Source organism: Amblyraja radiata, chromosome 10 (genome assembly GCF_010909765.2).
Source record: "Amblyraja radiata isolate CabotCenter1 chromosome 10, sAmbRad1.1.pri, whole genome shotgun sequence".
Lineage (NCBI taxonomy): Eukaryota > Metazoa > Chordata > Chondrichthyes > Rajiformes > Rajidae > Amblyraja > Amblyraja radiata.
In genome coordinates this window covers 58,212,278-58,239,239 of record NC_045965.1, presented here as the reverse complement: position 1 = coordinate 58,239,239, position 26,962 = coordinate 58,212,278, and the positions used below count along the sequence as shown (strand labels likewise).

General features: G+C 39.3%; 1 protein-coding gene across 1 annotated transcript in view; it reads left to right on the top strand.

Annotated features, from left to right (window-relative positions):
• The window catches only part of hfm1 (helicase for meiosis 1), a 90,764-nt gene extending 64,688 nt beyond the window's left edge, over window positions 1-26,076 (top strand). Inside the window, exons 24-37 of the mRNA XM_033027827.1 lie at window positions 422-507; window positions 2,442-2,525; window positions 5,054-5,211; window positions 7,645-7,748; window positions 8,864-9,025; window positions 10,861-10,950; window positions 11,414-11,541; window positions 11,618-11,700; window positions 11,799-11,902; window positions 16,430-16,669; window positions 18,581-18,692; window positions 21,474-21,540; window positions 24,818-24,972; window positions 25,127-26,076. Coding sequence (XP_032883718.1) covers window positions 422-507; window positions 2,442-2,525; window positions 5,054-5,211; window positions 7,645-7,748; window positions 8,864-9,025; window positions 10,861-10,950; window positions 11,414-11,541; window positions 11,618-11,700; window positions 11,799-11,902; window positions 16,430-16,669; window positions 18,581-18,692; window positions 21,474-21,540; window positions 24,818-24,972; window positions 25,127-25,184 — 1,631 coding nt within the window. The 3' untranslated portion in view covers window positions 25,185-26,076. The remainder of the gene's footprint in view (window positions 1-421; window positions 508-2,441; window positions 2,526-5,053; window positions 5,212-7,644; window positions 7,749-8,863; window positions 9,026-10,860; window positions 10,951-11,413; window positions 11,542-11,617; window positions 11,701-11,798; window positions 11,903-16,429; window positions 16,670-18,580; window positions 18,693-21,473; window positions 21,541-24,817; window positions 24,973-25,126) is intronic.
• Window positions 26,077-26,962: the final 886 nt, after the last annotated feature.

Sequence of the window (26,962 nt, the reverse complement as noted above, 5' to 3'; positions counted from 1 at the left end):
CTCCCCCAGTTTCCCTCTAACTTCGATCCTCTTTAATCACTTATTGGAATTTTGAATCAATGGCTTTGTATGGTGCAAAATAAAAATCCTGAACCATAGGTTTTAAGAAACCAAGGAAGAGAATTACATGGTGCAGAGTCTTACCTACTGAAGTCTCAATCACCAATATTGATGCAGTTAAAATCAAGGCCAGAATAGGAGACCACAGAGGACTTGAAAACAAGGATAGGAATTTTAAGATGAAGGGATTATTTAGGTGGAATTCAATAACACTCAGGAAACATAGAGGTAATAATAGCACGCTACTGTCAAACTCTCATTATGTGCAGGATGATTGTCAGCTTTCATATAGACATAAATATTTCTGAAGCATTTGATAACTAAGTGTACAACACAAATACTATTGTTGATATATTTACAGGTCCTACTTTGTCCTGTGCCATGGTAAATGCAGGCCTCTCTACATTTCAGAAGATAGAAGATACAAATTCAAGAGAGTTAGAATTGGTATCCGTTTTTCCTTCAAATATTTGTACATCTCATAAGATCTTCTCAGATGTTTCCCACTGTGTTGAGTTTAGCTTAGAGATCCAGCATGGAAAGGAGCCTTTTGGCTCACCGAGTCATCACCGACCAACGATCCCTGCACATTAACACTACCCTACACACACTAGGGACAATAATACATTTATACCAAGCCAAACCTGTACCTCTTTGGAGTGTGGAAGGAAACCGAAGTTCTCGGAGAAAACCCACTCAGGTCACGGGGAGAACGTAAAACTCTGTACAAACAAGCACCATAGTCAGGATCAAACCCGGGCCTCTCGCACTCTAAAGCAGTAGCTACGCCACTATGCCACCCATAATGCCCATTAGATAATGTATGTATTATCTCACCTTCTCCTTGTTTCTCTGACTATTCTGTTTCTCTGGTGTTGCTTGGGTAGTTATGTGTCATTCTGGTACTTGGTACTTCTGACATAGTCATATTTATACCCTAAAACTAGCTTTCCCAAGACAACTTATAGTCACCTAGTTAATGTGGATAGATGTTAGAATTTAAATGCATTATATCCGGCCAGACAAGGTTGGAGTGAGAAACTTATTTCCCTGAAAGATATGAGTGAGGTTCTGATGAGAGACCAACAGTTTCCACTATTAATGTCTCTCAGCATCTGACATTCATTAAATTATTCTTTGAATTTATTTAGAAATGAATGTATGGCCTTTAAATTGGTAGGACAGCAAGATTATCATTACAGTAACTTTCTTATTGTTCTGACTGTAATGAATTGTGCATTTTTTTAAACAAAATGTTATAAATGTAAATTTAGTATTTGTATTATAACGGAGCTTGGACCAGTGAATTAAATATCAAACAACAAAATCAAGTTTACTCAAAAGACAATAGACAATAGGTGCAGGAGTAGGCCATTTGGCCCTTTGAGCCAGCACCACCATTCAATGTGATCATGGCTGATCATCCACAATCAGTACCCCGTTCCTGCCTTCTCCCCATATCCCCTGACTCCGCCATCTTTAAGAGCTCTATCTAACTCTCTCTTGAAAGCATCCAGCGAACCAGCCTCCACCACCTTCTCAGGCAGAGAATTCCACAGACTCACAACTCTCTGTGTGAAAAAGTTTTTCCTCATCTCCGTTCTAAATGGCTTACCCCTTATTCTTAAACTGTGGCCCCTGGTTCTGGACTCCCCCAACATCGGGAACATGTTTCCTGCCTCAAGCGTGTCTAAACCCTTATTAATCTTATATGTTTCAATAAGATGCCCTCTCATCCTTCTAAATTCCAGAGTATACAAGCCCAGCCGCTCCATTCTATCAACATATGACAGTCCCGCCATCCTGGGAATTAACCTGGTGAACTTCAATACTCCCTCAATAGCAAGAATGTCCTTGCTCAAATTTGGAGACCAAAACTGAACACAATACTCCAGGTGTGGTCTCACTAGGGCCCTGTACAACTGCAGAAGGATTGAAGTTTGCTGTAACAGAATAAAATTTGATGAGGGTTAAATTTAAGAACTTTTTTCTGTTACTTATTTTGTTCAGATATTTTTCAGCTTAATTGTTTAACTGTTATTTTCTAAAGTGAATATTGTGGGGTTAATTTGCAAACTTCTGATATTATAACTTTCACCTGATATAAACATTCCCATCAGACTGCAGAATTTTCTAAGCAGCACATCTAATGCTAAATACAACTATTCCTATTTTCTCACATTGCCAATAAACACAAAGAAATATGTATTTCAAATATGATGGATGTTGAAATTTAAATGCATTTTATTATGCAGTAAACATGATGGAAATTTGGACATTTTTAAACACTTATTATGCTTAACTTGGCATATCCTGATTAAAATACAATAAAATGTATGGAGGATATTAAAGCAAGAATTATGATCATTATTATTTTGTAGATTGTGAACAGACACCCTCCATTTGGAAATCAGATAAAAGAATCTATTACTCACCTCCCAAAGTACGAACTCAGTGTTGAACAGGTGATTTTCTTTTAGTGGAGTTGAATTTCATTTTCACTCGTGGATGACGAATGATATTTGTAAAAAGGGAATGATTGCTTAATATTTTGCATTTTAAAGAACCACTTCCTGTTCAATGTTATTACAATTATTTATATTTAAGAAAGAACTGCAGATGCTGGGAAAATCGAAGGTAGACAAAAATGCTGGAGAAACTCAGCGGGTGAGGCAGCATCTATGGAGCGAAGGAATAGGTGACGTTTTGGGTCGAGACCCTTCTTCAGACTTAATTATTTATGTTATCAGTTCCCTCCATTATAATTTTTAAGTAATCACTACATACAGTGAAAGTTTTCTTTTGAGACAATGGTCTCATTGTCTGCAACTCGTTTTCACTCACAGCTAACAATGGCCTGTTTCCTTTATCATCGTTACTTTTTTGCATATCTTTAATTCATATCTCTCTATATCACCGTCTATATCTCTCATTTCCTTTTGCCCTGACTCTCAGACTGAAGAAGGGTCTTGACCCGAAGCGTCACCTATTCCTTTTCTCCAGAGATGCCGTCTGACCCGCTGAGTTACTCCAGCTTTTTGTGTCTATTTTCGGTGTTCTTTTAATGTTTGTAGAGGCACCAAACGTTCTGAATAAATGGTTTCTTTATTCAGGCATTAAAGGTAGATGTACATGCACGTTGGTCCTCTAACACAAAGTTGTTGTTGCTGCTGCGAGGCTGTTGCCTCGTGGGCTCGAGTTGAGCTCTTGCTGAGATGGAAGGACACTCACCCAAAGAGAGAAGAGAGCTGGTCAGCTCGAAGTCAGAGAAAGAGAGAGAAAGAGAGAGAGAGAGAGAGGGTTGTCCCGGGGTTCATTATATATATACAAGGACACACCCCTATACCCTGTGACAGCCTGCTATTGCCCAGTCACGTGACCCTAACCCAGACTGCTGTGGGTTCGTGTAGCTAGTGGCCCAACCACTGGGTGCCAACACAGGACCCCCCCCCCCCACAGAACCAGAGGCAAGAAAACGAGCAGGCTGACAAAACGTGGCAGCCTGACTCGTAAACTTACAGGCAGACCGTGAGGGTAGACGTCGAAAAGGGATGGAGCGCCCTCACCTTCTATCGGAAGGTGCGCAAGCATGGTCGAGGGCGGCTCTTGCTGTGGGTCGGGGGCACACTGGCTGTGGGTCGGGACAGTGGGGCCAGCAGGCGCAGTCGACGTTCCCACTGTGAGCCATCACGGCCGTATGCCGAGGGGTGCAAGGAGACCAATGCAAAAGCCGCAGGACGGACGAGATATAGACTAGTCACGTCGACCAACGGGGGATCGTGTCCTGAGAAAGACGTCGGCAACAAAGCAAATACAACAACAAAGAAATAACAAGAAACTAATAGCAATATTAAGCTAGGTGATTACAGTGGACAGTGGAAAAAAAACTACAGTGCGCAACAAAGATACAGCAAAGTCCAAAGTGGTCAGATCCGGGCGGGTCATGAGGGAGAGAAAGCAAGGACCGAGGCTGCTGCGCTGCTGTCTGCTGCGGTGGGCCCGGAATGCGGGCGGGCGACCCAGGCGGCCTGCGATCGGCTAGACCAGGCATAGGCGGGAGTCGAGCGGCCCAACCGCGGCGGCGGGGCACAAGGTGGCGTCCGGGTGCAGCGTAGAGTTGACGGCTGCATCCATAGCGGTCATTACCGTAGAGCTGGGCTGCCGGCTGCAGACACCAGGTCACCACCTGCGTGCGTCGGGAAATCCAAAATCTCCGTTTTGGAACGCCGGGGTCACCAATGTAGAGGCACCAAACGTTGTGAATAAACGGTTTCTTTATTCAGGCCTCAAAGGTAGATATACATGCACGTTGGTCCTCTAACACAAAGTTGTTGTTGCTGCTGCGAGGCTGTTGCCTCGTGGGCTCGAGTTGAGCTCTTGCTGAGGTGGAAGGCCACTCACCCAAAACATAGAAACATAGAAATTAGGTGCAGGAGTAGGCCATTCGGCCCTTCGAGCCGGCACCCCCACTCAATATGATCATGGCTGACCATCCAACTCAGTATCCTGTACCTGCCTTCTCTCCATACCCCCTGATCCCTTTAGCCACAAGGGCCACATCTAACTCCCTTTTAAATATAGCCAATGAACTGGCCTCAACTACCTTCTGTGGCAGAGAATTCCAGAGATTCACCACAAAGAGAGATGAGAGCTGGTCAGCTCAAAGTCAGAGAGAGAGAGAGAGAGAGAGAGAGAGAGAGAGAGGGTTGTCCCGGGGTTCGTTATATCTACCAGGACGCACCCCTATACCCTGTGACAGCTTCTCCCTGCTATTGCCCAGTCATGTGACCCTACCCCCGACTGCTGAGGGTTCGTGTAGCTGGTGTCCCAACCACCGGGTGCTGCCACATGTTTATATTTTTGCAATAAATAGCAAACAGCATAACATTTCCCCCTATAAATTTAATTCTGTTGCATTTGTGTTTTTGATTGTAATAAAGTTTTAAAATTATTTTTAATTCATTCATTCAGCTGGAGTATTTTTGTCTTAAAGCTTGCAAAATACCACGCTGGAGTGGCAGAAATCATTGTGACAATTACCTTAACAAATTATGAGCAACTGCTGAAAAAGAGAACAGCATCTGACAATCACCATACATCTCTGATCATAGGAGATGCAGACAACCAAGTTATTTACAAACAAAAAATCACGTAAGTATCTAAATTTATTAAAATACCTAATACATCTGGGTGATGAAAATAGTGATTTTTTGATATTTAAAATCTCTCAATATTGTGTCTGTGTTCAATCAACATTAGGAATGTAAAACATCTTAAATTTGCCAAAATCTCTCTGAAACTTCCTAATGCATATCTGAGCAACCTCCATTGATTCCACATTGTATCCAATTTTTTGCCTGTTATGGTATTAACATGAACAAGGAGTCAAAATTATTAATCTAATACAGAATCAACTCAATATTCAGTCGAGCCTGAGGTTCAGACACAGACACAGAGAAAATCTGTAATGCCAAAAGTTGATAACCTTTGTTGAAATTGTGGGAAAAAGCCACAAGAAAATGTGCTCTAAAACAGCATGCTGTTCCTGAAGTAATACCTCAGATGAAATATTTTAATGATTACTTATTTGTATGTTCACACTGTGCTTCTCTATGGAAGAATGATAATGAACTGGATTACAGACAAAAATGCTGGAAGAACTCAGCGGGTGAGGCAGCATCTATGGAGAGAAGGAATAGGCGACGTTTCAGGTCGAGACCCTTCTTCAGGCTGATGTTGGGGGGGGGCGGGGGAAAAGAAAGGAAGAGGCGGAGACAGTAGGCTTGTGGGAGAGCTGAGAAGGGTGAGGGGAAGGAGGGAGAAAGCAAGGACTATCCGAAATTAGAGAAGTCAATGTTCATACCGCTGGGATGTAAACTACCTAAGCGAAATATGAGGTGCAATTTAGGAGCCCAGACAGAAAGGTCATTCGGAATGGGAGGGGGAGTTGAAGTGCTGAGCCACCGGAAGATCAGGTTTGATTAGTGCAAACTGAACGGAGGTGTTGGGCGAAGCGATCGCCGAGCCTGCACTTGGTCTCTCCGATGTAGAGAAGTAGAGAATTGGATTACATAATTTTGATCTGAACACAGTTCTCATATTTATCTTTGTTTGTTTAGATACTGAACACAGAGTCATTAAAATTTAAAAGGAGGAAAAGGATAAAATGTTTAATCGGTTTTAAACATGAAATAAAATGTAATTTGTTTCCATGGAAGTCTGAAGCCAAACTTAAAATAATCCTGCTCCACCAGCTAATATTAATTGAATTGGCATTGCACTGATGTGAATGCATTAGAATCCCCTTGTGCTCAGAACCATGTGAATCCAATGTAGTTCTCTGGGTTGCAGACCAACTGTTTTGCCGAATGGACTGCTCTTGGGAACTTCACCATTAAGAGATAAACTATTCTGTAGGAAGGAAAAACAATCTATCACCACAACATATCATCCATGAAAACTAAATTAATAAACAATAGATAAGCAATGACAAGCATGAAAAAGCTTGGGTCCTTTTCCAATAAATACTAGGGTTGTAATAGAGTGAAAGTTATCCCTGAAAGCCATTTTCTTTTTTGGTTAGTACTGTTTTATGTTGTGATTCTGTGGCATCCAGTGGTGACCTTCAGAAGTAGCACAAACTAGATTTCATGCTCCTCCTGCACGATGTTCAGCTGCAAGTGAGGAAAGAATCACTCTTAGCAGCTTTGGCAGGGGAACGAGATGAGCTCTCAGGTGCAGTAGGCCTTGCCATCCGAGTACCATTCAAACACCTAATATCAAGATAGAGTATGAAGGAAAGTTCAAGTACAGATATTAAGATATTAAGGCCCATGTAGCTTATCCAAAGTTAAATGTTTAAATATGCTCAGAAATATTATGAAAATGTTTTTTGTTAAACTACACATTATATGGATCACAAGTAATTGATTTCCCTTCAATTTTCTCCATCAGTTTGATGGAACAAAACATAGAGGCACCCAGCCATGGACAGTAGCATTGCCAAGTGTGTAATTCATACCTGGTGGCAGGTTTTGTGACATGGTTGGCAGGTGGCAGGGTTTCACACCATATGTGTAGCATGATTATTGTTATTGAAGGAAACTAGCCAGAATAAGTCCTAAACTATGGGTTCTGATGCTAGGAATCCATTTTAGATACGTCCACCACGTTAAAAAGTTTCTCTTGCCATCTTTCACTTCAGCCACTCACAATCCAATCACAACCCGGTAGCAATCCAAATACAGACTGCCAGATATCTTATAGTGACCCAACTCTGCCTTCCCCAATGAACCTCTGGTCATGATTTCACCCTCCCAGTCCACATCTCATCTGTTTTACCCCATATATTTCACCATGGCAGTCCCCATGGACTTTTTAATGTACCAGACCTATCTACAACATTTGAAGTAATAGATGTAGTGCCAACACCTTGAATGAAACATTTTTTCCCACCACGCGTTCTCGATTTAGTGACATTTCTAGGCACTGATGAATACTATGACATGCAATTTCTGTTCCATTTAACTGAATACTGATTCCACTAATCCCAAAAGATGCTAACATTGTTTTCCTTTAACATAGGGATTCAGCTCTACTTAAAACTGGAAGTTGGTCAAAGAAAATTGAAGTTAAACGACCTCTCAAAAGTGAAGAACTGAGTGTCAATCTTATCAGTTCAGACTACGGTAAGTTAAGTTATATATTTAATACACGTTTTCAAGAAACGTGTGTGTATATATAAACAATGGGTCTTTGTCCCAAACATTATGGAGGGCACTGTATACTGTGCATACATGTTGTGTCTATGCAGAGGTTTATTTTTAAGGCGTTTCACTTAAGATTCACATATTGGGTCTCAAAGTTGTTGGTTCAGACCTAGTATTCCATGCCATTTGTAAAAATGATACATTATTACCGTTCATACTCAGAATATACATATAGATTCCTAGACAGTAGCATGTAGCTTATTACAGTTCTGAAAGATTATTAAATATGTTAATAGTTTAACACCAGGGATACACTATTCTTGTTCTGGGTTTGGAGGAGTGTCAGACCAGACATGCAGAAAATAAATCATGAAAGAATTGGGACAAAAATCTAATCCTTATATCACTGAAGGAAGGTGAATTTTCAGTCTGAAACGGCAACCACCAGTTTGCCTTCATAGATGCTGAGTTTTTCCAGCAGTTTATTTTTGGTCCAGATTCCAGCGTGTTCAGTCTCTGGTGCCGGGGTAGTAGGAAAAAGATAAGTTAAACAAACAAACTTTATTTTTATTAAATATTAAATAAATATAATTTATAATATCTCATTGAAACTGATTTTCTTTAGCTCTTTTGGGTGGTTTCACAGGCCTTTCAAAAGTTGATTGGGTGAGGCTGTTTGCAGTAAAGGGATGACTAGTAAGTGGGAGGATTTTAAGCATGAGATAACAAGTGTTCATGGTTCAACGAGTGTTATATGGTTCAGAGCGGACATGTAGGCTGGTCTGGAAGATTAGATCACATAGGATTCAGTGTGAGCTAGCCATTTGTATAGAGGTCAGTGGTGGTGGTAGAGGGTTGTTTGTTCAATCGGGAGGCCTGTAATGGGTGGTGTATCCACTAGCATCTGTGCTGGATAAGCTGTTGTTTTTTTATATTAATGATTTGGATGTCAGTGTAGGTTAGTAAGTTTGTTGATGATACTGAAATTGGTGTATAGTGGACAGTGAAGAAAATTATAGCTATACTCTGTGTTTACATAAAAATACTTTAGTGGAAAGTTCTTACAATCTTTTAATTTTACTTTTTCCATCTAGTTGGATTGGATATTCAGCAAAAGTATACCGTCTTTTACTCAGGACCAAAGAGGTTTGGAACACATATTATTAATGGAAAATCTGATGTACAAAACACACCATTAACAAAACGGAATAGCACAGATAATTCATTAACAAGTTCCTCTCTTGGCACAATTAAAGGTATATTTTAAAATTATTTCTTGAAGTCAGTGTGGAAAATGATTTGAATCACAGAAGTTGTTTTACAGGATAGCTATTTGTATTGTAGTTGTTTGTGTTGAAAAAAGCAAGGATACCTAGAGCAGGATGTTTTGTTATAAGACCTTACAGGAAGCATTTCCTCTGATGTGAACTAAAGTTTAAGTCTTGTGAAAAATTAAGATTGCCAAATTAATAATTCCTTTTATTTCTTTTTTTCAAGATGCTGATTTTCTTTTATGTCAATCATGGATATTTCTCTGTATGTATTTAGTGAGACTATATTTCCCTTCTCGTAATATATTTGTAAAACCTTTGCTGTTTGCTTGTTAGCTAGGAGTTAATGTTTGAAATTCAGAACAGATGGCATCAGGACCTGGAAACCAAAGAGGCATGCAAAAAGTTGGCACATAAACCGTTTCATAATCCAAATAGACAAATTTAATATGTGGTTTAGTTTAGAGATAAAGAATGAAAACAGCCCTTTGGCCCATCAAGTCCACACCAACCATCGATCACCTGTTCATACTTGTTCTATGTCATCCCACCATCTCGTTCGCTCCCTACAAATTTGGGGGAATTTTAAAGAGGCCAATTAAACCTACAAACGTACACATCTTTGGGATGTGGGGAGAAACCCACACATGCAGCATCCGTGGTCAGGATCAAATCCAGATCTCTGGCACTGCAAGGCAACAGTTCTATCAGCTGTACCGCCCTAACTAGTTAAGGAAAATAGTATTTAGATATTTTATTGCAAGGGTAGTGAAATACTAGAAGAAGGAAATCTTGCTACATCTATTCATGGTTTTGCGGAGTCCACAGTGGAATATTGTGTTGATCTTAGTCTCCTTTATTAAGTAAGGATATTCTTCACTTTAAAGTAATTGCAGCAATTCTCAGAACAAGAGAATTGTTTTATGGGGAAAGATTAAACAGAAGTTTAAAATGAAAAAATGTTGTTGTTCTTGGTGTTTCAGACTTTAATGGGACATGACAAGGCAGGAGATGGGATGATAATGTATATCTTCTGGTCGGGAAATCTAGAATTCAAGACAGAATAAGGACTGGTCACTTATGACTGAAATAAGTTCTACTCCTAGGGTTATAGAGTCATAGAGTGATACAGTGTGGAAACAGATCCTTCGGCCCAACTTGCCCACACCATCCAACATGTCCCAGCTACACTGGTCCCACCTGCCTGCGCTTGCTCCATATCACTCCAAACCTGTCCTATCCATGTGCCTGTCTAACTGTTTCTTAAACGTTGGAATAGTCCCAGACTCAACTACCTACTCTGGCAGCTTGTTCCATACACCCACCACCCTTTGTGTGAAAAAGAAAAACGAAGGGTTGTGATTCTTTGGAATTTTCTACCCCTAAAAGTTGCAAATACGCAGTCACCAAGTACACTTAGAGGCTGAGATAGATTTCTGGACGATAGTGAAATTGTTGATAATGGGGTTTGGGCAGAAAATAGAGTTGAGCCATCGATCAGTTAGGCTAGGGCTTGGGGGCTATTTGTCAGTCGGGCTTCTGAAAAGGAAGCAATATTGTGGACATTTTGTATTTTTGTTGTGTTGCTATTAACTGAACATTGATTAGATCAGACTTGGTGGGTGCAAAGCAATCACTAAGCAATCGTTCATACAGAAAAATATATTAAGATAATTAAATACACAGTCTTTAAATCAATAATGGTATAAAAGTCATCAATATCTCTAGGTGGCATTTAAAAAACACTGAGATGTAGACATTTGAAGATAAATTTCACATTGAGGTTCCTAATCATCATTGCATCTTAATTATAAATACAGGATGCACCAAAGAAAGCAACAACACTGGACCTCCAAGAAGACTCTGTAATCATTACTGCAAGAATAAAGACAAATGTGGTCATGAATGTTGTAAGTGCTGAAATATCGACAATAGCAGTGTTTTATTGTACATATATACTTTGCAAATTATTTTGGTTCAGTTTTACCTGAAATATAGGCCTGAAATGCAAAGGGTTATTTCATCTCTGTTCTCATTTTGTGGGTGGGTGTTGAAATATGCTTGCCATGGCCCTGATGTCTTCCCACTGTGTTCACTTTTAAGTTTCTTTCTTGTGGGTACTTTTGGGGCCCTTTAAGTATGTAACAAGTGTCATGTGATATCTTGGGGACAGGAATCTTGCTCGGGAATGGGTTGTGCCTTTCTTATTAGACCAATCTGTTTCAAGAAAGAAACCCCAAAAGATGAGCCTTTTTTTTACCAAATCACTCTTGTAAATACCTGCCTGTATTTGACCCATATCCCTCGAAACCTGTCCTAATTGTTTCTTAAACATTGCGATAGTAGTTCCTATGGTTTTTGCTTTGGTTGCAGGTAAATTTGGTGTACCGGTTGTACAGAGTGGTATTACACCACAAACAACAACAAAACTTTCTTCCTATCTCAGTGACCTTAAAAATAGAAGTGATACTTCCTCAGCCCCATCAGTCAAACGACTAAAGGTAACTTTATACACAGTGAAATTTCAACAAACTACAATGATTCAAATAATTTAAAAATTGCATTGTCTTATATCAGGTCGAGATGCGAAATGACTTGGGGTCAGTAAATCTTCAACAGTTTGCTTACTTGCCCAAACCTCCACTGACAACATTACCAAGGTAATAAGATCCATAAAGTAAATAAAAATAAGTTTTTTACATTTGACATTTAGGTTAAAGTGTATCACGTTATATTTACACGTGCCATTATTTTCAAGGTACTATGAAACAAAACCTGCTCCGACCGCTCAAGAACACAACTGGGATCAATTAGACATCTGTATAAGTAATTGTCAACAACAGCATACAGATGATGATGAAGGTATATTGGTGATGAGGAAGAATTTTCTTTAACATGCTAATTGTAATACCATGTATGCCATTTTGTATTCTAAAGAGAGAGAGAGAGAGTTACGTTCTCGTTTCTCAACTTTACATTGAAGCATAGAAAAGTACAGCACAGTATCAGGCCCTTCTGCCCATCATGTTTGCACTGCCAACAATTCAAAATCACTCCCGTCTGCACATGTCTAATCCCTGCCTATTCATGTTTTTGTCCAAATGCCACTTAAACATTGCTATCATGTTTGCTTCTACCACCTCCCCAGCATCATATCCCAGGTGCTTACCACTCTCTATATTAAAAATCTTGCCTTGCAAGTATTTTTTTCATTTAAACTTTTCCCCTCTTATCCTAAACCCTCTAGTATTTGACACCTACTCCAGCAAAAAGACTATTTATAGACAATAGGTGCAGGAGTAAGCCATGGCCCTTCGAGCCAGCACCACCATTCAATGTGATCATGACTGATCATCCCCAATCAGTACCCCGTTCTTGCCTTCTCCCCATATCCCCATAACTCCGCTTTCTTTAAGAGCCCTATCTAGCTCTATCTTGAAAGTATCCAGAGAACCTGCCTCCACTGCCCTCTGAGACAACTGTCTGTGAGAGAGTTTACCCACTCTGTTTCACATAATTTTATATAGTTCAATCAAGTCGTCCCTCAATCTCTGATGCTCCAGAGGAAAAATTGCAAGTTTATTCAACCTCTCCTTATCTATATTACTAAAAGTCTGATCTTGACCACTTCCTGTTGTTCCGTATATTGATTTTAGAAAAAACACTGCCACTTACGGCTGTGATTTTTGGCCATCTTACTCAGAGTCTCCCTCCGCTGCGCAGGCCAAGAGGATTTTTCCCATTGATGAAAAATAAAAGTTATTAGTGTTTAAAAAATGTTGAGATTCCCTCTCCTGAAGGCCACGCCCCTTCCGGAGGGACTATAAAACACGAAAGTGTTGAGAGCCTCAGTCAGTCTCTGCAAGATGGGGGAGCGAGAGGGTCACGTCTCTCAGTCTGTGCTGTGAATAACACTGAACACATGCCTACTAAACTGTCAGTGGTTTTACTGACCTGTCAGTGCCCTTAATGTGGTTTGAAAATATAGTTTGGAAATGCTAAAGCTGTGTTGCCTTTGGTTTGGAAATGGTAAAGCTGTGTTGCCTTTGGTTTGGAAATGCTAAAGCTGTGTTGCCTTTGGGTTGGAAATGCTAAAGCTGTGTTGCCTTTGGTTTGGAAATGCTAAAGCTGTGTTGCCTAATTAAAGTTGCCTTGCCTAATTAAAGTTGCCTTGCCTAATTAAAGTTGCCTTGCCTAATTAAAATTGCCTTGCCTAATTAAAATTGCCTTGCCTAATTAAAGTTGCCTTGCCTAATTAAAGTTGCCTTGCCTTCTATATTATTAAAAGTCTAATCTTGACCACTTCCTGTTTGCGCTTTATATTGATTTTAGAAAAAACGCTACCATGTACAGCTGTAATTTTACTCAGAGTCCCCCTCCGCTCATCAGGTGCCGAGGATTTTTCTCATCGATTAAAAATAAAAGAGTTATTAGTGTTTAAAAAATGTTGAGATTCTCTCTCCTGTCAATCACGCCATGAAGCCCATTCTGGTGGGAGGGGGGGAGAGCCTATAAAACCCAGAAGTGTGGGCATGGCTCAGTCTCTGCAAGATTGAGAAGGGAGAGGTCACGACTCGCTGTCTTTAGTGGCCTTGCACCCTGCTTGAAATGGTATGAAACTGCACTTGAATTATGTGGCCTTGCACCCTGTTTGAAGTGGTAAGAAACTGCACTTGAATTTTGTGGCCTTGCACTCTGCTTGAAATGGGATTTCAAGGAATAGCCGTGAGTCAACTGCCAGCCCACCAGCCGTGAGTGAGTGAGCTGCCAGCACAACGGGATTGAGTGTCTGAGCCGCCAGCCCAAGAATCTATTCGGCCCACAATGTCCATACTAGCCCTCTGGAAACCAGCCCCTTCAGCCCACAACACTCATACCAGGACTCCAGAAAGCCCCCCCTCCCACTGGCCACCAATATTGTAATTGGCGGAGAGGTGGAATATTGCGTTGGGGGACCAGCCCTCCCGTGTGATGCTGGGACCCAACGGGTCCCACTTAGTCTAGTAACTAATATGCCTCAATCAGATGGCACCCTGATGAACCAACTCCAAAGCCTCCACATCCTTCCTATGGTGTAGCAACCAGAACTGCAGACAATACTCTTGAAAATTGATTGCCCAAACTGATGAAGGCAAGCATGTTGTATGCCTTCTCTGCCACTCTGTCCACTTATGTTGCCACTTACAGGGACTGGCACTGCAAGATCCCTCTGTACATAAATGTCGCTTAGGATCCTGCCATTTCCTGTATCTTCCTAATATATATCATGTTTTAACTTTAATTATCTTCCTTACAATGAACAGAATTATGTTATTGACAATAAACTGCATAACTTTGTATGTCAGGCTCATCCTTGTTTTAAAATGGCAGAGAGCAATTACCCAGGCCTGGAATATTATGCACATGCATTTTTAAGCTTTTGCTTAGAATTAATAATATTGTATTAAGATTCCTTTTCCATTATTTTAACAAAAGCATTGGTTTGTTTGTTATAAATTGATTAGAATCATGTTAATTTAAAGCAGAATAGGAGTACGTTAACCTACAAGAAACTTTAATTCTGCCCTTGGGGCCTCCTTAGCGTGACTTTAGATCTCCAATGCTTACAACATAATTTTGATGTTGGCGTCAATGAATCAAGATGTCTCATAAATTTGCTCCCAGTGAATCAAGATGTCTCATACATTTGCTCTCTCATACATTCGCTCTGATAATAATTCCCTCTAGTCCACCCAAGCTGCCTTCTTACTTCCAATAATATTGGACTATGTTATCTCCTCCCTTTTTAAATAACGCAAACAAAATATTAGTCAGCAGTTGTTAATTTTAATAGCAGTTCAGGATTTCTGAAATTACTCACGCCTAGCAGACATTAATGGCACCTCCAAAGCACAGAGTGCTAACCAAAAGATGTGTGCATTAAAAAAATCACATATTCTTGCCACCTATATACACTGGCTAGAATCCCATATGCAGCATAACTTTACCTCTCATTTTTAAAACTATAAATTTCTAGCCCATGTTTGCATTTCCTTAAAAGGAAATCTTTCATATTACTTAGACAGTTATTCAGACATTCAGTCAATATGGTGCGGAAAGAGGCCACTTTAATCTTGCCAGGTTCATATTGAATTTACATTAAGAAATTAATTGTGGGCAATAGACGACAATAAAGAGATATATAGCCAACTATGGGTTACAGAAATTCTCCCTTACAGAATTCACAAATCGCTACCTAAAATTTTGAGATATGAAATAAAATTCATTCCCACAGGATATATTTGAAAAAGAATTATCACAAAATATATTTTTTTAACCCGCATTTCTTGATGCATGTTTAGATGATGCATCTTTGCGTCATGGAAAATTATACTAAGGTTTGTTTTCAAGGAATGTGACCCCCCTCCCCCTTGTAATGTGAAAGTCATCTGTAGTCTCTTATGAAGACCCTATCTGTATAATGGAAATTGCAGATTTCCCAATTTCTGGCTTCCACCACAATGGGCTGGATTGTCTCGCTCAGTTCTACTTCCAGGTTGTCTGACCTTCACGGTCACTTTCCGGGTTTCTGACCTCCCTTATGCCCTCTCGTGGGGCTTGCTGCTGTCCAGTCATTCACAGACCCCAGGCTCATGTTCCTGCAGCAGATGAATCAAACCAAACAAATCTCTGCAGTGAAGCAATCAAAGAATATGTTTAGTTTAGCGATACAGCGGGAAACAGATCCTTCGGCCCACCGAGTTTGAGGCGACCAGCGATCGCCATATACTGGCACTATCCTATACACGAGGGACAATTTACCAGTTTATCGAAGCCAATGAATCTACAAACCTGTACGTCTTTGGAATGTGGGAGGAAACTGGAGCACTAGGGGAAAACCCATGCAGTCACAGGGAGAACGTGCAAACTCCATACAGACAGCACCCATAGTCAGGATCGAACCCAGGTCTCTGGCGCTGTAAGGCAGCTGTGCCTGTGCCACCCCAAACGTATTGTGGAAAAAAAAACTTACTGAGGTTAAACTCTCCATGGAAATAATTTAATGGTATGATTTAAATGTATTAAAAATGTATAAAAGGTTTAATGTATTAAAGCTATTTAACCTCCAGAAAGCCAATTAACATTTGAAAAATTCTGTAATTAATAAATTTTACTTTTCCACAATTCTGCTACATAGCAGCAGATGTTTGAAGCTCATCTTGCCGTTTAGGTAGAACATTAGATTTCATGCAGATTCTTTCTTGCTAAGTGGGCCTTTGGGAACAAGTATGCAGATCAGGTTCTAAAAGAGGTCCAAAATAAATTTCTATTTGTCATTGTTGCTAATTGACATTTGGTGTGAATATACTATTGTCAAAATAATTATTTAATTTAGCTTTTTTTTGTTAGGCAAATATTCTTTGACATCATCAAAACCCAGTTCAGCTGCGATTCTGCCACAGCAAAATATGTTGAGGGCTTTTAATTGTGACTCCACTGATGCAAACGAAAGTGGTTACTGGTCAGCAGAAGGCATAAATGTGACTTTTGACCTCGGAGATGATTTATGGGGTGACTTTGATGATGAGAAACTGGTGCAAGCAAGCAATGTAGTCATTTCAGAGAAAACCAGCATTAATTATCAAAAAGGTAATAGGATGAGAATAATATGGCAATACCCAGAGAGATACGATGTTGATCTTGAAATAGTACTATTTTTGAATGAAGCAATATTGCACACTCTTCTGAGTATCTTGATACCAATCAATACCATTGTATTTTAATTTTTTTGTGAGATTCCCTATTCACTAGCATGATTTTAATGCCATCAAACTTACCCAAATAACATGACCAGCAGTATGATGTCCAAAATTCACAAAACAGTAAGATTTTCAACCACTTTGTTATGAAGTTTGACAATCACTGTTTACTCACAAAATAACCTTTTCCTATTATTGAAGGGAGAAAGCTGATTTAATGGCCATATCACACCAACCTTCATTGGGAAGGGTATTGAATACAAAAGCTGATACAACACGATGCAGCTTTACAAGTCATTGACCGCACTTCTGGTGGCCCAGCTATAGGAAGGATGTCATTAATTTGGAAAGAGTGCAGAAGAGGTTCACCAGAATGTGGCCACGACTTGAGTTATTCGGAGAGTTTGGATAGGTCGGAACTTTCTCTTTGGAGCGTAGGAGGCTGTGGTGACGTTATTGAGGTGTACAAGATCACAAGAGGCATGGATAAAGTGAATACTCAGTCTTTTTCCCAGGGTGGAAGATTCCAAAATTATAGAGCATAGATTTAAAGTGAGATGGCAGAGATTTAAGAGGCAACGTTTTCATCCATATCTGGTTTGTGCTGCCAGAGGAAGTGGGTACAATTATGACTTTCAAAGGCCTTTAAACAGATTTATGAACAGAAAGGGTCGAGAGGGATATGGGCCAAAAACAGACAATTGATTCTAGCTCACAATGCCAACTTGGTCAGTATGGACAAGGTGAGCCAAGAGGCCTGTTTCCATGCTGTATAGCTCTTTGACTCACTTTCTTTAGGAATTGAGAGGTTAAGTTACTGAGCCTAAATGAGATAATTGAAAGCAAGTCTAAAATGTTAGATTTCCCAAAATTTCTTGGCGATAAGAGGACCTGAGTCTTCAAGCCTACCCGACTGGATTCAGACCACCCTCAGCAGGATCACCATGCTAAATTTGCCGTGCCCACAAAGAGTGAGCAGCATTTCAGCATTCATATTTGCACCTCAATAGTTCTAAGCAGCTTGAAACTGTTATCCTACACTGCCATACTAAAATGTATATTTATCTACTTTTGCTTATTTGGTAAAATGTAATGCACATAATGTATTTAAAACAATCTCAATTTCAATCCATGGTGTTATTATTTTACTATCAAAAAATGGAATGACTTTTATCTTTATCCTTGATTTATAATAGGATATCATTGTAAAATAGACACAAAAAGCTGGAGTAACTCAGTGACATAGGCAGCAGTCGAGACCTCGACCCGAAACCTCACCCATTCCTTCTCTCCAAAGATGCTGCCCGTCCCGCTGAGTTACCCCAGCTTTTTGTGTCTATCTTTGGTTTAAACCAGCATCTGCAGTTCCTTCTTACATATATTCGTAATACACTGTTTAAATGTAATTTCATAAATTAAAAAGGCTGGATGAAAGGTATTTAAGGCACAGTACAGTCATATGGGCAGAAAATGGTTCACAACACATGACAGTGAAAAATAAATTTGTAAATTAAAGAAATGTACCATAAAGAGTCAATCGTGTTACAACAAAGAATAATAAACTAACTGTTTGTAAATCAAGGATTACTAGAAGTGGATATGCAGTGAGCTTTAACATTTTTGGTTTCATCTTGAGTCCTAATTGAATGTTTTTACATGCTGACTCTACCTTACCAAGTACACATTGTTTAAATGTTGAAGACAAAAAAGATCAATATTTCATCAATTTTCTATTAGTAAAGCCTTTTACCATGTGTTCAGTGAATGTATAAGTGTTCTGACCTTTGTATTATTGACACAGATTCGCCTTTTAGTATGTACCAAAAAATTTCAGAATACAATCAACAGAGTACAATGCCTGAACGTCCATTCAAAAAGTTCCAGTACCAAACTATAAGCAGTAAAGGCAATTGGTAAGATTTACAAAATAGTAACTTTTTCATTAGTTGTCTAATTTTCTGTAGTCTGTAAATAACATGATGTTTAAATTAGATTCATTCAAATCAAAGGGCATCAATAATACCACTGCCCAAGAAGAGTAAGGTGACATGCCTCAATGTAATCGGACCAGTGGCACTAATGTACGTGGTGATCAAGTGCCTAGACTGGTTGGTTAAGGCACATATCAACACCTACAGCAAGAACCTGTACCCACTACAATTTGCTTACTGCCACAATAGATCAACGGGGGATGCAATCTCGCTAGCTCTCCACTTTGCACTGGACCATTTGGACAATAAAACACAAATGTCACTCTGTTGCTCATAGACTGCACCTCGGCTTTCAACGCCATCATCCCCAGCACATTTGTTACCAAGCTCAGGGAACTGGATCTCTACACAACTGGAATCTTGACTTCCTCATTAATAGAACACAATTGGTACGATTTGGCAACAACATTTCCTCAATAACCATCAGCTCAGGGGCACCTCAAGGCCCTTTGAGGGGCATCAAAAACAGGATTAAATTGTAGATGACCTAAAAGAGGTTTTATTGTGATTGTAACGATCTGCAAAGGAAGTTTGCAGAGAATCCAATCAGCAGGGGCTGCCTGTTAATCTTGGTTCATGAAAGAAAAAATTAATAGTGTGAACCTTTTTCTGAGCACTGAACCAGTTTTGAGTGTGGTTCCCGTCAGTGTTAAACTAGGATATCAACCTATAACTCACCAGAGTGGCCCAGCATAGTCCTCATAATGATTTTGACTGCGAGTGAGGCCCTACCCACCTCCCAGGATTCACGGCTGATGCTTTAATTGAATACACACGAATGACTGACATCTACAAACAACCAGAAATACCCAGGCAATATGGTAAAATAATATTAAATATATTACATTTGCTAATTTTTGAAAAACTGAAATGCAATTAAAGGCAATTATATATCTTTACTTCAAGTGAAGCATATTGACATTTTACTTCACATTCTCTCCAGTTATTTTTCCCATTGATTTTACTGGACTCACTAGAGCTGGCATAGGCTCAGCAGATAGATATCCCAGCCTAAGTACTTGAAAATCTAAAGAAGTCTACTGGCAGCTAACCAGAGTTGAAGTCTGGATTTCAGTCCCTGCTCAGTTCATACTGAACTGCCACGCCATTAAATGAGTAAAGCTCAGCTTATTCAAACACAACTCCCAGTTTACAGCCAGAAAATCAAGGTCACTCACTCTTGGGATGTGGTTCTCACTGTCAATGTATTGCCTGTCCCTATTTGCCCAGAAACAAGCATAGATACAATCTGCAAATCAGTTTCATATCAAAACTGAGATTTAACACTTAAGTTGGATTGAAATAATAAATAGCTTGACAGGCAAAGGACTACAGATTTCTATCCTCCAATTATTATATCAGTCTGATAGTTTTGTGCTCATGTTTGCTCTCAGTGTGTATTACTTGTTCTATAACTAGGTTCGGGTTTGCATACTCGATTTAGGAACTGCATTCATTTGGCAGAAGGTTTAAATTCTAATCTACTTAAATTAATATAATGTTACACCTTTAGTCCATGAATTCGTAGCAATGAGTCTGATGATCAATACAAATTTCAGAACATCTCAATGTAAATATAATGTAGAAGAGTCCCAACACGAAACATCACATATCTATGTTCTCCAAAGATGCTGCCTGACCCACTGAGTTACTCCAGCACTTTGGGTCTCTCATTGTAAGTACATTTTGTATAAAGAAAAGAAAATGAACAGCAGCTCACAAGAATTACGTGATCATTTGGGAAGGCAATGTGCAATATAATTTAAGAAATAATCTTATATTGCTGTCTTACTACATTCACAAACAAGCACCAGAAACACTGAGTATTTCAGGCAATGGAGAAAGAAACCAGAGTAAATATTTCAGTTCAAGGATCTTCCACCAATTCTAGAAAAATGAGAAAACAAGCATATGTTAAGATGCAGCAAAGGGGAGTGGAATAGAACACAAAGGATGGATGCCTCTGAACTTCTGAACTTCCACATTGATGCCTGAGGTGTGGTCAAACAGACTATGAGGTAATGTTGCTCAAGCTTACATGAGGTGTTGTTGCAACCTTAACAGAGGGACAAAACACAGACCTCAGAGTGGGATGGAGAGTTAATCTGAGACCATAATTTCAGGGTCACCATTGTAGATTGTTCTGCAAAACGGTCATCCAATCTGCATTTGGATTTTCCACCCCAGAGAAAAACAGTTTCTTGCAGGGATGGCTGAGATGGCTGGCTCTGATGTGATGCCATGCATCTGCAACATTATATTTAATCTAAGTCGTCTGAAGAAGGGTCTCGACCTGAAACATCGCCCATTCCTTCTCTGCAGAAATGCTGCCTCACCCGCTGAGTTACTCCAGCATTTTGTGTCTACATTACATTTCATCTGACAGTCCCAACATGTTCTTTTGTATCATTTTACACTTTAACTACTGGCATCAAAAATATAGGGCAGCATCATAGACTCTTCAACTTACAACACACTTGTTTAGTCACTTTTCAATTTCTGATGGAGGATCAGTGATCTGAAATGTGAATGGATTTTTTCCCACAGGTGCTGCTTAACGTGCTAAATATTTCAGCATTTTATGTTTTTGTTTCAGGTTTCTTACATGTGCAGATTTGTTTCAAATGCATTCTAAAAATTTAATACTTCTAATGTATATAAGGATTATGTTTTTCAAAACATATTTGTCATTGACGCTTTTAGGCATGGGAACCTGCCAACAATGGAACAGACCTATTCTTTACCAGTTAACTCAACAGTTCACGGAACAGTAAGTTATAATATCAAAGAAATTAAACACATTTAACAATCCCGTTGTATAACAAACAATTAATTTCCTCAGAGCCCAGGTTGTAGTTTGAATCCTAAAATTGCTATTCTTATTTGCCAGTACCAATGACAGTCTCTGTTTTAATTCTTGATGTACTGATTTGCCACAGTGTGGCACCTAACCATTTTAGGAATGAAAATAAAAGTCTGCTGCTAATGTTTTGTTGAATTTGTACCAGTGCTTGCGCAAGTTTATCATTGAATTGATGTTTTTATTTTAAATATGTGGATTAAAAATATTTATACATCATCAAAGTGATAAACTAGCACATAAATAGTGTCTGGTTTGTGATCATGTTTTCAGTAGATCATCCAGTATTTCTGATTCTGATCAAAATCCGATGATATTTGCTACCTCAGCTCTCCTCCCCGAACCCCACCTCCCCTCCTACTCACTCTTTTTCATAGAGATAGTCTGTATTGTAATTTCTCCCAGGGAATTAGTGAATTGATTAGCCTGCTTTCCTGTAGCTTACTAACTTACTAACAGTATGATCACTCTAAAAAGCACAATACTTACCAGTGCATTCATGTTATATTGTAAAAATGTTTAATTCGTACCCTTGCTATTTTAATATTTTGAGCGGCACGGTGGCGCAGCGGTAGAGTCGCTGCCTTACAGCGCTTGTGGCGCCAGAGACTCGGGTTCGATCCGATTACGGGTGCCGTCTGTACAAAGTTTGTACGTTCTCCCTGTGACTGCATGGGTTTTCTCCGAGATCTTCGGTTTCCTCCCACACTCCAAAGACGTACATGTTTGTAGGTTAATTGGCTTGGTATAAGTGTAAATTGTCCCTTGTGTGTGTAGGATAGTGTTAATACATAGACACATAGACAATAGGTGAAGGAGTTGGCCATTCGGCTCTTGGAGCCAGCACCGCCGTTCAATGTGATCATGGCTGATCATCCACAATCTGTACCCCGTTCCTGCCTTCTCCCCGTATCCCTTGATTCTGCAAGCCCTAAGAGCTATATCTTAACTCCCTTGTGAATGCATTCAGTGAATTGGCCTCCACTGCCTTCTGAGGCAGAGAATTCCACAAATTCACAACTCTCTGGGTGAAAAAGTTTTTCCTCATCTCAGTTCTAAATGGCCTACCCCTTATTCTTAAACTGTGGCCCCTGGTTCTGGACTCCCCCAACATTGGGAACATGTTTCCTGCGTCTAGCATGTCCAATCCCTTAATAATTTTATATGTTTCTATAAGATCTCCACTCATCCTTCTAAATGCCAGTGAATGCAAGCCCATTCGCTCCATTCTTTCTTCATATGAAAGTCCTGCCATCCCGGGAATTAACCTCGCGAACCTATGCTGCACTCTCTCAATAGCAAGAATGTCCTTCCTCAAACTAAGAGACCAAAACTGCACACAATACTCCAGGTGTGGTCTCACCAGGGCCCTGTACGACTGCAGAAGGTCCTCTTTGCTCCTATACTCAACTCCTCTTGTTATGAAGGCCAACATTAGGCATTAGGTTTCATCACTGCCTGATGTACCTGCATGCTTACTTTCAGTGACTGATGTACAAGGACACCCAGGTCTCATGGCACTTCTTCCCCTTTTCATAACCTGACACCATTTAAATAATAATCTACCTTCCTGGTCTTGTTACCAAAGTGGATAACCTCACGTTAATGTGCTGGGATGGCTGATCGGTGTGGACTCGGTGGGCTGAAGGGCCTTTTTCTGCGCTGTAAACTAAGTGTGAGCCAGTTCAGTTTTTTTTAATGTTCACTATAATAGCATGTAAATAATCATCATATGGATGCATTCTTTATATATTAGACTCAACTGTACAATATCAGTGGTAAAGAATGTTTTTGAAATACTTTTAAAAAAAATTAACAAGATGTCTACGACATGTCAACTTCTCATTACTGAACTTACAATAAGTTAACAATATAACAATCACGAGATTGATCCCTGGGATGGTGGGACAGTCATATGAGGAAAGATTGAAAAGACTAGGCTTGTATTCACTGGAGTTTAGAAGAATGAGGGGATATCTTATAGAAACATATAAAATTATAAAAGGACTCGACAAGCTAGATGCAGGAAAAACGTTCCCAATGTTGGGCGAGTCCAGAACCAGGGACCACAGTCGTAGAATAAAGGGGAGGCCATTTAAGACTGAGGTGAGAAAAAAACTTTTTCTCCCAGAGAGTTGTGAATTTGTGAAATTCCCTGCCACAGAGGGCAGTGGAGGCCAAATAACTGGATGGATTTAAGCGAGAGTTAGATAGAGCTCTAGGGGCTAGTGGAGTCAAAGGATATGGGGAGAAGGCAGGCATGGGTTATTGATTGGGGACGATCAGCCATGATCACAATGAATGGCGGTGTTGGCTCGAAGGGCTGAATGGCCTCCTCCTGCACCTATTTTCTATGTTTCTATGTAACAATATAACAATAACATAGAGTTGTAGTGCACAGAAACAGGCCCTTTGGCCTAATCTGTCCATGCCAACCAAGATGTCTGTCTGTGTTAAACCCATTTACCTGCATATGGTCCTTAATCCGCTAAACCTTTCCTATCCATGTACCTGCCCATATGCCTTCTAAACATTGTGATTGTACCTTCCTCATTCCTTTGGCAGCTCCGTAGACACGTGGCCATCTGCCTGCTGAACTTGTCCCTTGGATCTGCTTTAAATCTTTCGTCTCTTGCCTTAAACATATGTCCTCCAGTTTAGACTCCCTTACCCTGGGAAAAAGACTGTCATTACCCTACCTATGATGTTCATAATTTTATCATCTCTATGACGCCACTTCTCAATGCATTTGCTCCAGATAAAACCAACCCAGCCTATCCAATGTCTTCTTATAACTCAAGCCTTCCCGTCAAGGCAACATTCCTGTGAATCAAGTTTAAATGCATCCTTGGGCGTGATCAGAACTACACACAGTATTCAAAGTGTGGCCTAACCAAGGATTTCTATAACTAACATATCTTACCTGCTCCTAAACCCAATGACCCGACCAATGAAGGCAAGCATACCATACACATTCTTTACTAGTCTATCCACTTGGGTCACCACTTTCTGGGAACTATGTATTTGTAGCCCATTGCTATCTTACTATTAGCAGAATTATGCTAAATAATTGAAATATGCAAAGGTTTAAAAAATATATGGTTAATGTTTGGGGATACAAAGATAACTAGAATAAAATGTCATTTTAATGATTTTATTTCAATAAAGATGTTATTGTTCTATTTAGTCCAAAATTCTTGGAACTATTCATCACACAACTCAAGGTGCAAAGGAAGAATTGAGTTCTGCACCTTTCGATGTAGATGCACTGAAGTATCCTAAAAGTCGAAGCCCTTCGGGCTGCTACCAACAATTGGCTACACCTACTGCAAGAGATCCCAGGTAGCAGTTATTCCATTGTGTGTGCTCAATACACCAGAAATCAGTTAGCGAACCAAATTTGTGAGAATCTAGGATATTTCATAATAAACACTTTCAGATTTATTTTGTGTGTTTTAGATTATTTTGCATTTCATTGTGAACTTATGTATTTCAGATATTCTTCTGAAGAAGAGTACGATACTCTGGTCAGCATTTTTGATGGAATATTTTAGGACAGCACCTATAACTCCTGGTATTCTAAATATGTTTTCATTATACCAATGATATCATTATACCATTATACCAAAGCTTACAATTTGCTAATTGCTTAACTAGAACACAATTTCAAATTGGTAAATTAAAAAATATATATATTCCTTGTTTTTGTTGTCAGTTTTTATATCGAATTTGATATTTTATTCAGTCTAGAGATCAAATCATTTTAAGTATTATATTTATGAGCTGAAAAGACAGATAATGTAAGGTACGAGTTAACACATTTAAATTGTGCACCTGAACACATTCTTTATTATTGTAGCAGAGGTGTCAATCTATTTAGTTTTGATGGATTGGTATTTCTAGTTAAAAACAGGGATTTTCGGATGAAAATCTTTTTTGTTCCTAAGTTTCTTAAAGTTTGTTGTCAAACCATGGGAATACACTCCTTTATTATTAAATAATTACTGTTATTTTTGTGAAGGATATTTGACACATGCGATTTCTCAACACTCTTAATTGAATGTAAAGTATAAAATATTTCCTTTAATTTTCAAAACTTAGTGACAGTTAATTTATGCCAGCTGTGGAAGTATTCCAACTGCTGTTGGGAACCGATGGACCCGGCTACTTTTATGCAACACTTAGACTGACTGGTTGAAAAGTAACCTGCAGGTACCTGGGAGCACAAGAACTGCATCTACCCTACTGGAAAAAATGTGCTTAAAAATGAATGCACATTTTGTGTGTTTAAACATCAAAATTATTACATAAATGCTGACTCATGTAAACTAATTTAATGATTTAATGATTATAGTTTCTTGTTCATGTCACCTTATTGTATTGATATTTGTTCAAATTGAATGTTTAACTACAGATAAGATTATTGGATAAATAAAGTTCCTTCAAATGTCAGCCCAGTTTACTGAAGTTCTATGTTCAATCTATTATATAGCAAGATACATTATTTTCTATGGGTGGGAATATTGGCCATCTCATTTTTCTGGTTACTTATTGGCAACGGGATTCTTTCTTAAAAATTCTGCTTTTTTTTTCTTTTCTATTTCCCCCCTTTCTAGTTCCAGTCCTATCCCATACGTATTGATTGCACAAGGACTGGAGTTTTCTCAAGTTGGCTTTTTTCATAGATGAAACTAGAGATACTAAAGATAAAATTAGGTTTTTACTTTAGAAACAAATCTTGTTTTTCTTTTGAAGCCAAAAAAAGACTTGTTGCTGCAACGTTTATGTCTGTGTTGGACTATGGTGATGTTTTATATATGAATGCATCTTCAAAATGCCTACAGTCTTTGGACACGGTCTACCATGGAGCACTGAGATTTGTTACTAATTTTAAAACCCTCACGCACCACTGCACTTTGTATGCTCAAGTTGGATGGTTTGCCCTGTCCACCCGCAGACTCCATCATTGGCATATCCTTATTTATAAGACTATCCTCGGTGTTCTTCCTTCATACCTGCAGAAGTATGTAATTCGAAAAAGCACAGGAACTTATCAGCTCCGCTCTGAGGACTTGTTCTTACTAACTGTACCTAAAGTCCGTACTGAACTGGGGAAAAGGGCATTTAGTTATGCTGCTCCCTTCGCATGGAACCAGCTGCAGAATAATCTGAAACTTAAGGAGCTGGTTTCTATAAACAGATTTAAATCCCTTCTTAATGATGTTGAAGCGGGCTCTTCTGTCTGTACATGCTTTGTTTGATGATGTTCTGACTGTGACTCTATTTATATGTTCTCTGTTGTTTTTTTTTTAAAATTATTGTCTGTAACTGT